This window comes from Bos mutus, chromosome 28, assembly GCF_027580195.1.
Source record: "Bos mutus isolate GX-2022 chromosome 28, NWIPB_WYAK_1.1, whole genome shotgun sequence".
In the NCBI taxonomy this organism is placed as follows: domain Eukaryota; kingdom Metazoa; phylum Chordata; class Mammalia; order Artiodactyla; family Bovidae; genus Bos; species Bos mutus.
The window spans coordinates 36,551,871-36,565,715 of record NC_091644.1 but is presented as its reverse complement, the minus strand read 5'-3'; the positions used below and the strand labels follow the sequence as shown (position 1 = coordinate 36,565,715).

General features: G+C 45.7%; 1 protein-coding gene across 1 annotated transcript in view; it reads left to right on the top strand.

Annotated features, from left to right (window-relative positions):
* EDARADD (EDAR associated via death domain) overlaps positions 1-13,845 on the top strand; it is a 140,306-nt gene that overhangs the window by 80,089 nt on the left and 46,372 nt on the right. Inside the window, exons 3-4 of the mRNA XM_070364718.1 lie at positions 7,629-7,687; positions 12,463-12,502. Of these exons, the coding sequence (XP_070220819.1) occupies positions 7,629-7,687; positions 12,463-12,502 (99 nt within the window). The remainder of the gene's footprint in view (positions 1-7,628; positions 7,688-12,462; positions 12,503-13,845) is intronic.

Below are 13,845 nucleotides of genomic sequence, written 5' to 3'. Positions count from 1 at the left end.
TAACCCCTGGGCCACCAGGGAGGTCCCCACTCATGGACTCAGAAGGCTGGAAGAGCATGTGGAGGCTCTCTGTTCACCCCTGAATAGTGAAGATTGGGATTTTGAGGCTCAGAGAAGTAAGTGACAGCCTCACTTGCTCTCACCTGGGGCTCTGGGAGCCAGGCTGGGTGTCCCTCCAGCTGCCCAGTGACATCAGTTCACCATTGGGTTTCACTCATACCTTTTGAGGATCTCCCCAGGAGATGCTCATATGAATGAAACATCTTCTCACTGCCAGCAGTGAAATCCACTTTGGTCAGTTACCAGCGCATTTGCGGTGATCTCTGCTTTGTGTGGGGTGCTAGTGGTAAAGAACCTGCCTGCAGGAGATGTAAGAGATGGGGTTCGATCCTTAGGTTGGGGAGATCCCCTGGAGGAGGAAATGGCAACCCACTGCAGTATTCTTGCCTGAAGAATCCCACTGACAGAGGAGCCTCATGGGCTATGGTCCATAAGGGTTGCAAAGAATTGGACATGACTGAAGCGACTTAGCATGCACTGCCTCATGTAGAGTCACCGATCCAGGAGAGTGGAGGCAACTTTGGGAGAGTATAGTGACAGCCAGGAGCAGTAGAAAGGTCCCACCAGCCCCTACTGACCTGCTGGCCTTGCACCTTGGAGCTCATGTGGTCCTTCTTTTTGTGTCAGCTCCTTTGTGCTCTTGTCTTGTCTGATATCAGAACCGTGTCTGGGGGCCCAGCCTGCTGTTACCTGGGGCCTGTAAAAATAAACATTTTAAAGCTTCAAAGTAAACTATTTTATTTTATACTTAATAATATTGTCAACATGTGGGTCCAAGAGCTCTAAGAAAATACTTGAGGACAAACGCTTACTGCTAGACTGGTCTCAAATAACCAGGATCAGTCCTCCTCCAGATAATCTTTGGGCACACAACATGGGCCTGGGAGAACAAGCACAAAGCGGGCCCCCTCGGGCCGGGTTCTGGGTCTGTGGGCAGATTTGACACTAACACTTTAGGAAGAACTTGGACCCAGCCTGGTCCAAGTCAGAGGCTGGTATAGTTACCACCATTTGAGTGAAAATAATAAAAAACAGAAACAAGAATGGAACTTCCCTGGTGGTCCAGTGGTTAAGAATCTGCTTTCCAATGTAGGGGGTGCAATTTTGATCCCTGGCTGGGGAACTAAGATCCCACATGCCAAGAGGCACTTAAGCCCACTTGCAGTAACTATTGAGCCCATGTACTGCAACTGGAGAACCCCCACCCCACAGTGAAAGGTCCCGTGTGCCACAACTAAGACCTGATGCAGCCAAATAAATAAATTAAAATAATAATAATAATAAAAGACCTCAAAGGGCTTCAAAGACTAGTTCTAAACCCGTTGTGGATGTGACTGCTGATAGAAGCAAGGTCCGATGCTGTAAAGAGCAATATTGCAAAGGAACCTGGAATGTTAGGTCCATGATTCAAGGCAAATTGGAAGTGGTCAAACAGGAGATGGCGAGAGTGAATGTCGACATTCAGAGAACTAAAATGGACTGGAATGGGTGACTTTAACTCAGATGACATCTACTACTGTGGGCAGGAATCCCTTAGAAGAAATAGAGTAGCCATCACAGTGAACAAAAGAGTCCAAAATGCAGTACTTGGGTGCAATCTCAAAAACAACAGAATGATCTCTGTTTGTTTCCAAGGCAAACCATTCAATATCACAGTAATCCAAGTCTATGCCCCAACCAGTAATGCTGAAGAAGCTGAAGTTGAATGATTCTATGAACGCCTGCAAGACCTTTTAGAACTAACACCCGAAAAAGATGTCCTTTTCATTATAGGGGACTGGAATGCAAAAGTAGGAAGTCAAGAAACACCTGGAGTAACAGGCAAATTTGGCCTTGGAGTACGGAATGAAGCAGGGCAAAGGCTAATAGAGTTTTGCCAAGAGAACGCACTGGTCAGAGCAAACACTTTCTTCTAACAACGCAAGAGAAGACTCTACACATGGACATCACCAGATGGTCAACACCAAAATCAGATTGATTATATTATTTGCAGCCAAAGATGGAGAAGCTCTATAGAGTCAGCAAAAACAAGACCAGAAGCTGACTGTGGCTCAGATCATGAACTTTTTATTGCCAAATTCAGACTTAAATTGAAGAAAGTGGGAAAAACCACTAGACCATTCAGGTATGACCTAAATCAAATCCCTTATGATTATACAGTGGAAGTGAGAGATAGATTTAAGGGCCTAGATCTGATAGAGTTCTTGATGAACTATGGATGGAGGTTCGTGACATTGTACAGGAGACAAGGAGCAAGACCATCCCCAAGAAAAAGAAATGCGAAAAAGCAAAATGGCTGTCTGGGGAGGCCTTACAAATAGCTGTGAAAAGAAGAGAAGCGAAAAGCAAAGAAGAAAAGGAAAGATATACCCATTTGAATGCAGAGTTCTAAAGAATAGCAAAGAGAGATAAGAAAGCCTTCCTCAGTGATCAGTGCAAAGAAATAGAGGAAAATAATAGAATATGAAAGACTAGAGATCTCTTCAAGACTATTAGAGATATTAAGGGAACATTTCTTGCACAGATGGGCTCAATAAAGGACAGAAATGGTATGGACCTAACAGAAGCAGAAGATATTAAGAAGAGGTGGCAAGAATACACAGGAGAACTACACAAAAAAGATCTTCATGATCCAAAAAATCATGATGGTGTGATCACTCACCTACAGCCAAACATCCTGGAATGTGAAGTCAAGTGGGCCTTAGGAAGCATCACTATGAACAATGCTAGTGGAGGTGATGGAATTCCAGGTGAGCTATTTCAAATCCTGAAAGATGATGCTGTGAAAGTGCTGCACTCAATATGCCAGCAAATTTGGAAAACTCAGCATTCACCACCTGACTGGAAAAGTCAGTTTTCATTCCAATCCCAAAGAAAGGCAATGCCAAAGAATGCTCAAACTACTGCACATTTGCACCCATCTCAGACACTAGCAAAGTAATGCTCAAAATTCTCCAAGCCAAGCTTCAGTAATACGTGAACCGTGAACTTCCAGGTGTTCAAGCTGATGTTAGAAAAGGCAGAGGAACTAGAGATCAAATAGCCAACATCTGCTGGATCATCGAAAAAGCAAGAGAGTTCCAGAAAAACATCTATTTCTGCTTTATTGACTAAGCCAAAGCCTTTGACTGTGTGGATCACAGTAAACTGTGGAAAATTCTGAAAGAGAAGAGAATACCAGACCACCTGACCTGCCTCTTGAGAAATCTGTATGCAGGTCAAGAAGCAACAGTTAGAACTGGACATGGAACAACAGACTGGTTCCAAATAGGAACAGGAGTACGTCAAAGCTGTACATTGTCACCCTGCTTATTTAACTTATATGCAGAGTACATCTTAAGAAATGCTGGGCTGGAGGAAGCACAAGCTGGAATCAAGATTGCCGGGAGAAATATCAATAACCTCAGATATGCAGATGACACCACCCTTATGGCAGAAAGTGAAGAGGAACTAAAAAGCCTCTTGATGAAAGTGAAAGAGGAGAGTGAAAAAGTTGGCTTGAAGCTCAACATTCAGAAAACTAAGATCACGGCATCCAGTCCCATCACTTCATGGGAAATAGATGGGGAAACAGTGAAAACAGTGGCTGACTTTATATTTTGGGGCTCCAAAATCACTGCAGATGGTGACTGCAGCCATGAAATTAAAAGATGCTTGTTCCTTGGAAGCAAAGTTATGACCAACCTAGACAGCATATTGAAAAGCAGAGACATTACTTTGCCAACAAAGGTCCATCTAGTCAAGGCTATGGTTTTTCCAGTAGTCATGTATGGATGTGAGAGTTCAGTTCATTTCAGTCGCTCAGTCGTGTCCAACTCTTTGCGACCCCATGAATCACAGCACGCCAGGCCTCCCTGTCCATCGCCAACTCCTGTAAAGAAAGGTGAGCACTGAAGAATTGATGCTTTTGAACTGTGGAGTTGGAGAAGACTCTTGAGAGTCTGTTGGACAGCAAGGAGATGCAACCGGTCCATCTTAAAGGAGATCAGTCCTGGGTGTTCATTGGAAGGACTGATATTGAAGCTGAAACTCCAATACTTTGGCCACCTGATGGGAAGAGCTGACTCATTGGAAAAGACTCTGATGCTGGGAAAGATTGAGGGCAAGAGAAGGGGACAACAGAGGATGAGATGGTTGGATGGTATCACCAACACAATGGACATGGGTCTGGGTGGACTCTGGGAGTTGGTGATGGACAGGGAGGCCTGGCGTGCAGCGGTTCATAGAGTTGCAAAGAGTCAGACATGACCGAGCGAGTGAACTGAACTGAACTGAAACCCATTGCCTTGCTGGATTGCCCTCTCGCTCTGCTGTTGTCCTTCCGAAAACAACAATGACAAAAATTAAATTCTCCTTGCCCTTCTCATCTTAAATTTCATTTATTCTCAGAGATTTCAGACCAAAGCAAGAGCCTTTGGGCTTCCAAACACTTGTTGTTGGCAATCCATATTTTCCTGTTCACCCCATCACCCTCTGAGGCGCAGATTCTCAAGGGGAATCATTCCCAAACCTGGACCAGAGTAACACTGATCAGCTGGGTGTGGAAACCAGCCACCTGGACCCCCTCGTGTTACAGGGGAAGAGCCTGAGGCTGAGAACAATTATGCGAGTCATGCAGGGTCACCGTGTTACTCAGACTACTAGGTCTCAGTGGTGTGGTGGCGAGACCCACGCCTTCTCCCAGAGCTCTGTGCGCCTTCCCTTTAACTGTTTCACTTGCATCCTCACTGCTGCTTTGTGGGTATTTCTGCCTTTTCCCAGCTGTCTCCTCCATTTTCTTCTTTATTTTTTTCCTTTTACTTCCTCTCACATTAATGTCTCTATAGGAAAGAAACCCTACGTGTCATAGGATACCTGCACAGGATACCTGCTAAAATTCCACACTCGTGGCGGAGATAATCATTTAAAGTATTATCATCCAAGGACTTCCCTGGCCATCCAGTGGTTGAGACTCTGTGCTCCCACTGCAGGGGGCACAGATTTGATCTCTGATCAGGGAACTAAGATCCCACAAGCCACTCAGCCAAAAAAAAAAAAAAAAGGTATTGTCATTCAGATACACTTTAGGGAAAATGAAATGGTTGAGACTAGGCTGTGATTGGAGGAGGGAAGAAGGGACTTGAGGCTCCTCAGTGTGTCTTCTGCTACCCACTCCCTATCCAAGAGCCAGAACATGAGAAGGATGGAAAAACAAAACTGGAAAAGCAAATCCAAGTGTCTGGCTAGACCTAGTTGAAGTGCACTAATGTGTCATGTTCTGTTTCATCTCTAAGCCTTCGCCTATGCTTCGCCCTCTAGACAAGAATGCTTTCCCCTCCCTGACTCTTTCTCCTGGCTAGCTTCAACTCAACCTTCCAGACTCTGGAATCACTTCCTGTGCAGGCTCTTCTCTCTCCACCGGGCACCCCAGGTCAGGCTTGTGTTCCTCCCACGTGTTTCCATGTCCTTCTGCATTTCTACTGTCTTCACACCATGTGCTCTGTGTTATAACTGTCTGTTGTTTGGGCAGCAGGAGTCCTGTAAACTCAGACGGAGTTAGCAACACAGTTTCTTCTTACTGTCTTTATATCCATTTAAACACAAGTCTGAGTCTGTCTGCTGGGCTGGCAGGAAATTCCATTTCAGTCTGAACTGGGCTCCTTCCTTAGTGTAACACAGGACTCTAAGAGGATGATATGGCGCTTGGAAAAGGAGGGGCCTTGAATTTTTTGTGCATCAGAGTCCAAGCCTGAGAAGACTCTGAGATCTAGGAGCCCTCTGTTTCTGTGCCAGACCCACATCACGGGATTTCTTTGCTGGGGCTGGAAGCCCTGGGACCCAGGGGCTAGCCCCCTCTGTGCATTCTGTGATGTGATCTTGCCAGGGACAAGGGCACGGTCCCTACTTGTGGAGTTGCAGGGGTCTGTCCCCTGCTCCATGGGGGGACACTGGCAAAAGCTCTCTCCGTCTGCACCCACTCCTCTGGGCCACCTCCTTTAATCTCTTCATTGACTGTAGCCTATCATAAAACAGGTAAAGAGATGTTCCCTTCACATGACTTTTCCTTTGGGCATTGTCAACACCCACAGGGAGAAGAATGTGAAAAGTACAGACACATTCTCAATGAAAGACATCTAGGGAGAAGGAGCAAACCTCTACAGGTTGTCCAGTCCTGTTTGGATGCCCCAAGGCGTTCCCAGGACCTAGGACCTGGGCCACATTATGTACTTCATGATGATTTGGGAGAAAAATGAAAGTTGAATCTGGACTGGTCTAAGGGTGCCGCTTAGGGTTTTGCAGCTTGTGTGCTGACTGCACCAATACTGAGTATCCCACTCAGATATGGTTATTGAGCAAGACAGTTTCCAGGCAGATGCTTCCTAAAGTGTCTAGTAAAGGGGGAGCTTTTCTCTCTCTAATTTTCTTTCTCAAAGTTATAATCAAATCGTTGCTGACCTGGGTCCTTGGACTCTAATCAGTTGTTGTTATTCAGCCACTCAGTCGTGTCTGGAGTCTCTGGGACCACGTGGACTGCAGCGCAAGGCTTCCTTGTCTTTTAATCAATAGAAACTGGTAAGAGACCAGATGAGGAATTCAGGCAAGGCTTTCTTTACTTGGAGTGAAAACAAGAAAACAGGTGCCCTTGCTCTCTACAGAGGGCAGGCTAGTTCCTTAAGTGGGGCGAGGGTGGGGATGGACCAGAGGGCTGGCTTCAGTGATCTGCCCATCCCCGTGGTGGTGCTGTGTGCAGGGATCGTATGCAGTTCCCTGCCTTGTTCCCAGTGCCTCAGAAATGGCCGTTGGTTTCTGCCCTTTTTGTGTTCCTTATTGTATGCTGTTCATAATTTGCCCCAACTACACATACACACAGTTATTTTCAGTCCCTTATAGTTTCTTTGTATTTGTTGCTCAAGGAGATATTTGTCAGGTGTGAGCACTGCAGTAAAGAGTCCTAGGTCCCAGCCTGTCTCAAAATCCAAAGTGTAAAAGAGTCATTAATTAATATCATGTGTGCATCATTTGTAGTTATTTGTACCTCTGAGTGTTTGTAGACATCTGTAAGTAAACTGTTACAAAATATGTTTTTTTTACTATTATTTATTTTTGGCTGTGCTGGATCTTCACTGCTGCTGGTGGGCTTTCAGTGGATACAGTGGATTGTGGCAAGCAGTGGATACTCTCTAGTTGCAGTGTCCGGGCTTCTCATTGCAGTGGCCTCTCTTGTTCTAGAGCGCAGGCTCTAGGGCACGTGGGCTCAGCAGTTGTGGCTCACAAGCTTAGGTGCCCTGCGGCATGTGAGATCTTCCAGGACCAGCGATCAAACCTGTGTTCTCTGCATTGGCAGATGGACTCTTCACCACTGGACCACCAGCGAAATCCAAATTTTTTTTTTAATGTAGTTTGTCTTAATCACTTTCTTGATGCAGACTGAACCCATTCTTTCTTATTTTGTCTCTACTAATGATCGAAAGTAAGTTTCTCTCCAAACTGACGGGGGGGTAGCTTGCATTTATATGAAGACAGTTATCAAAGGATACATTTGTGCTTTATAAGTTATAGAAAATTCTCTCATTGTGTTTTGTTTACAGATCATTTGGCAAAGGAACCAGTGGAAGACACGGACCCTAGCACTACATCCCTTAATACGGTAGGTTACGCATTTTACATTAATGGTGATGACTTTGATCCCCGCCCCCACCCGCTTTGTTATTGGTGTTAGACTCTGTTCTTGTTTTGCACATGTCAGGAATGTTCTTCTTAGATTATGTGAGGTCTTTATCTACTTGTCTTTTTAAATATGTATTTTTATTTATTTTAAATTTATAATTTTTTTTTTGGCCACACCATGTGGCATGTGGAATCTTAGTTCCCCCACCAGGGATGGAACCTGTGTCCCCTGCAATGGAAGGCGAGTTCTTAACCACTGGACCACCAGAGAAGTCTCTGCTTGTCTAATTTTAATACTATTTTTAATGACCCCCTTCTTCAGAAATCAAAATATATAGCTTGAGATTGAAAGAAAAAATATGAACACCTTACAGTAATGGAGAGCTGCCCATATGTAGGTGGGCATACATAGTCAATTACCTCTTTTACCCCTGAAACAGTCCTGAAAGGTAAGCATTGCCTGCTTCGTAGATGAAAAACTGAGACTCAAGGGGTGAGGCAGTTGCCAAACTTGGAAGCAGGCCAGGTGGGATTCGAACCCGTCAGCTGGCTTCGGATCCCTGCCCCACCATCCCGTAACCACTCTGTGGTGTGTCTGCTGTGATAAAAGATTTTATTATTCTACTGGAGATGAGGATATGGCAATTAGCTGATTTGTAGAAAGTCAGCCAGACTGAAGAAGCCCTGCTCCCCTACTCGATATTGCCTCCTACTTATGACCAAATAAATGCCTTTGACAGCATCACGTGTGTTACTGTGCATGCAGTGTGAGATACATTCCTGTTTTTCAAAGTATCCGGAGGATGCGATCTGTTGAGTCATGAAGAATTTGTATTAATTTAGTTAGAATGGCATAAAATGCTCTCAAGATATTTCAGTTCAGTGTCTTTAAGTCTTTGGTGGAGACTTCCCTGGTGGTGCAGTGGCTAAGACTCTGTGCTCCCAATGCACGGGGCCTGGGTTCAAGCCTTGATCAGGGAACTAGATCCTGCACTCCTCTGCTAAGACCCAGCACAGCCAAAAAAAAGGGGTGATTCACAAGGCACCTTAATGCCTTAGAGACCTGAAATGTTTGTCTTCATGGCCTTATATTATAACTACAGCCCAGTTTAATAAGTGTGGACAGCGTAGGGAATCAAACTTTGAGATACTGCAATTATGAACTCCTGTAAAAGCAGAGTACACAATGACCCTGTGGCCAGGTCTTATGATCCTCTCAGGCGTAGCCTGTTACTAAAGCCATGGGTTCTATAGAGCAGTGGTCCCCAACTTTTTTGGCACCAGGGATCGGTTTCATTGCAGACAAATTTTCCACAGACCAGGTGGGGATGGGTGGTGTGGGGATGATTCAAGTGCATTATATTTGTTGTGCACTTTATTTCTGTTATTATTACATCAGCTCCACTTCAGATCATCAGGCATCAGATCCCAGAGGTTGGGGACCCCTGCCAAAGGGTTACTTAATCCACCCTTCACAGTGCCTGACCTGCGGTTGTCTTGCTGTCCACTCGATCCCCTGACACCAGGGTCTGCCTTCCTTGGGGGCCCCCTCCTTATGGCTCACCTTGAGTCCTGGCTGCCTCTCCTCACTCCTCTTTGACTCCAGGACAAATTACCTTTACTGCAGCTTCCCTGTATTCGTTTGTTGGGGCTGCCTGACAAGGTCCTGCAAATGGACTAAAAATCAAGGGCTGTGCTCCCTCTGAAAGCTGCAGGGAAGAATCCTGCCTTGTGTCTCTGGCTTCTGGCGGTTGTCAGAAGTTCGTGGTGTCCCTGGGCTTGTAGATGCTCCCCTCCTCTCTCTTCCTTCAGTGGCACGTGGCCATCTTCTCCCTGTGTGTCTGTGTCTCTTCTCTTCTTACAAGAATGTCTGTCCTGTTAGATGAAGGGCCCACCCTACACCAGTGTGACCTCATCTTAACTAATTCTGTCTACACTGACTCTGTTTCCAATAAGGTCACAGTCTGAGGGACTAGGGGTTAGGACTTCGACATATACGGGGTGTGCACAGATTTCAGCCATAACATTCCTGCTGCTTTCAGGATTAAATTTATAGTCCTTGACATGGCACATGAGGTCCTCTTGTCTCAGCATCCCAGTCGTGTGCAGCTATTTGCTGCTCCTCAGATGCCCCACGTCCTCTTGCCATCCTGGGATACCCCTAATGCTGGCCCTTGCCTGCTTCCTCATGTAGTGAGCTCCTATGCACCCTGCTACTCAACTTAAGCATTCCTTACCTGGAAAGCCTTCTCTGCCTTATCCTGGGGCATTCACCTATTGTCTTCTCTATTTTTTTATGCTATTGTGTGGGGATGATTTGCTTGCCTGGCTTTCTGCAAGGCTGTGCCAACCATGTTCTTGTATGCAGAGGTGGGCACCAAGCAGGCAGCAGTGTTTGGTGAGTCAAGCTTCCTGAGATCCTAGAATGGCACCTCAGTCCCTTCACCTCACTTCCAGGGTCTTCCATGGAAACCAGCTCCATTATTTCATATCCACCTGTGTCTTCCTTTTCCACCCCCAGCCTCGTCTCTGCTGCAGGCTGACCAGTCTTCCAACCACCTGGCCTTGATCCTCTATGTCAACCATCTGCAATGGCCATGCTGAGTCCTGAGCACCCTCTAGGACCGCTCAACTGTCAGTCTGTCTGGGGAACCCACACTTGTTTGTTCTTGTAGACTGAACTTAGTCAAAACCTTGGGATGGTCCGTTCTCTTGAAACACTCACAGTCTGAGACAGATACTTTGAAAAGAGTCTGAGAAGTACTACAGTATAGGTGTGTTTTCCACGTTGTAGGGGGCAGAGTACGGGGAAGGATTTAGTCTTTTAAGTTCTTTCTGACTGATGTTTATTTTTTCTCCACTCAAGATTGTGGTGTATTATAGCAAAAGGATTCAGATTAAAGTCAGCCAAAGGAGGAGGAGCATAGGTCAGGGCCCAGGAGAGTTGTAAGCAGGTGGCTTTCAGTTCCCCTCTCAGCTGTGTGGACAGTGTTTACAGGTCTCAGTAAGGGTGTGTGATGATACACACAGAGTACTGACAGCCAGGGAAGCTTATCCTGCCTTTGGTGTCCAAAGTGTTCTTGGGGCTCAGTTGTATAGACATGCTGGACCACCAGTGTGTCTGACCTTAAACCCCAGGCCCTTCAAAGGTTGAATTGATAACATAAAGATTAATTTCTTTTGTGGAAAGACGTTGGAGGCTTCTGCTCCAAAGAAACTCCAAAGAAAGGCATTTAAAACAGAGTCTCTGGATGCCCAAGTCCCTTCCATAAAATGGAATAGGACTTTTCTGGCGGTCCAGTGGTTAAGACTGCTGCTGCTAAGTCACTTCAGTCGTGTCCGACTCTGTGCAACCCCAGAGATGGCAGCCCACCAGGCTCCCCCGTCCCTGGGATTCTCCAGGAAAGAACACTGGAGTGGGTTGCCATTTCCTTCTCCAATGCATGAAAGTGAAAAGTGAAAGTGAAGTCGCTCAGTCGTATCCGACTCTTAGCGACCCTATAGACTGCAGCCTTCCAGGCTCCTCCATCCATGGGATTTTCCAGGCAAGAGTACTGGAGTGGGGTGCCATTGCCTTCTCCATGGTTAAGACTACACGATCCCAATACAAGGGGCACAGGTTCCATCCCTGGTCGGGGAACTAAAATCCCACTCGGGCATCCAAAGTTTGGTATTCATGGAAGGTCTTAGAATCAGCCCCTCAAGGATACTGAGTGACGACTGTATGTCAGCCTTGTTTTAACTCCTGATCAATAAGCAAAATTAAATACATAGATGACAACCATGTAAACTCGAACATCCATAGAATATTGGACTATGTTAAGGAAGTCATGTTAATTTTAAAGCTTAATAATGTTAATAAACTCAGTTTGTTTGTTTGTTTTTTTCCATTAAAAAAATAATCCCTGGTTCTGCATTTCTCTTCTTCCTCTGTCCAAGGAAGACAGTGGTGAGACCTACAGGAGAGTTGGGAGGTGCAGCTTTGTTTAAGCTGGAGAGCCGTGGACCCAAAGGCCCAGAGGAGATGATGGTGGAACTGAGGCAGGGTCAGAGGCAGGCTAGGGAAATTGGGTACATTCAAGCTTCTCTCATAGAAATCTACAGAAAACAACTATATTGTGTAATCTGAAGTAGAAGTTTCCAGAAGCTTAGATACCTGCATATTTATCAGTACCAACAAAGACATACGTGATTGCAAGAGCATTTGCTCTTTTGAATTCCCTGTGACAGTACTGCCGTCAACGAAAGCATTGAGGAACTGTGCATAATTGTGCATAATAGGTGACTGATCTTCATGCAACTTACGGGACACTTACCTTTTCGATCCTGTCAACCCAGGACAGAGCTCTCCAGCTGTGAGAGCTGCCCAGAATACATGCTTGTTGACCCAAATGCATGTCACACAAATGGTGAGAAAAGATATGACAGTCCCTCAATTTTGAGCTGCAGGAAGTAAAATAACACTGCAGACAAGAGAGGAAGTGTGGTTTAGTGGTCAGAGCTGAAGGCTTGTTCTGTTTCATGTTCTACCATTGACATCTCATCAAATTTGATTTCATCTCTATAAAATTGAGAATCAAAACAAGCCATGGGTCAGGCTTGATATGGATATGGATAAATTCAAGGCTAAAAACTTGCAAGGTTTTAAATGAAAATCATGATTTTCCCAAGACAAAGCTTTCTTTTCACTTTGATCTTATAATTGACTATGGTGTTTAAAAAAAATAACTTTCCCCTTTTGTTGGTTTTCTACAGTCAGACAAGTATCCCATTCAAGACACAGGACTCCCTAAAGGTATGTACAGTGAATGCAACAACTTGTGCTTGTGATTATTCTCCTTTCCTGAACAAAGCACTAGTCAGAGTTAAGTTTTCATTTGTTAAAATTGTGGAACAGAAACATATGGATAATTTAGTGCCTGATTTGATCATCTGTAGTATGGATTTTTTAATTAAAATCTAGAAGTGATTTTAGATCAAATGATACCTCAAGTTCCTATGGTGTTTTTAGCATGCTTAAAATGAAGACAACCAGGACTGTGGGTTGCAAGTGACAGAAATATAACTCAAATTAGTTTAAAAAGGTGGCGGAGCAGGGACTTCCCTGGTGGTTAAGACCCTGAACTTCCAATGCAGGGGACACAGGTTTGATCCCTGGTTGGGGAACTAAGGTTCTGCATGCTGCATGGTGCGGCCCCAAACCAATAAAAACGAAAAAGGGGAGAGGAAGGATTTGGTGGTTTAGTGTCTTTGAGTCTGTTAAATCCAAACATTTAAAATGGTATCTCAGGCTCTCTCTCTTTTTCTTTTCCTCATCTCCTGCTTCTTCTTCTTTCTCTCCCCACCCCTCTCTCTGACTCTCATGGCTCAGTCTTCTGTGTTGACTCAATTCTCGGGCCAGTTTTCCCCACGTGGTGGGAAAGATGGTCTCTGCCACCTCCAGCTTCAGCTGGTGCTGCTTACGACAGTGGAACAAGAGGGGGCCTTTCCCCCGGCACACATGGCTCAGTTTTAGGGGCAGTTGAGACAGGAGCAGCTTCGTCATGTGGCGATCATATTGATTGTGGTCCAGGAGGATGGAGGGCTGACCAGGTCTGAGCCTTGAGGTGAGATGGTGGGTGTGGAGGGCATGGAGACAGTTCTACTCAAACCACAGGTTCCATTGCCAGACAAGGGGAAGGGAATGCTTGTCAGGTCCCAAAGCAAAAAGAGCTTTCTTTCATGATCCACAGATTAACATCTCAGGTGTGGTGCAGACGCATCTGAAAGGCGCCTGAGCCTGTCCAAGGCTATAGTCTGCAAGGCTGTATCCAGTAAGGAGAACGAGCTGGTGGCCATCACACTGGAGCACTTACCTTATGTTCTGCTGACAACCCAGGGTGAAGGGGTGGGGTGGGGAGCAAGCAGATCTGACCAGCGTCAGAGTTGGCAGGGCCTCCCCAGCTTCCTGGAGAGAGAGGACTTCCCAGCACAGCCTGCTGTGGGTTTCCGCAGCCTCCTTGCGGTGATGGGTATCACAAGACTGCCAGATTGCAGGTCGGAAGGGAGTTCCCTGCCAGGGCCCATCTGTGGTCAAGTCTGTGGTTCTGCTGAGTCCCCTTCTCTCATTCTCTACTCACCAGACTCGTCCCCCTGCTT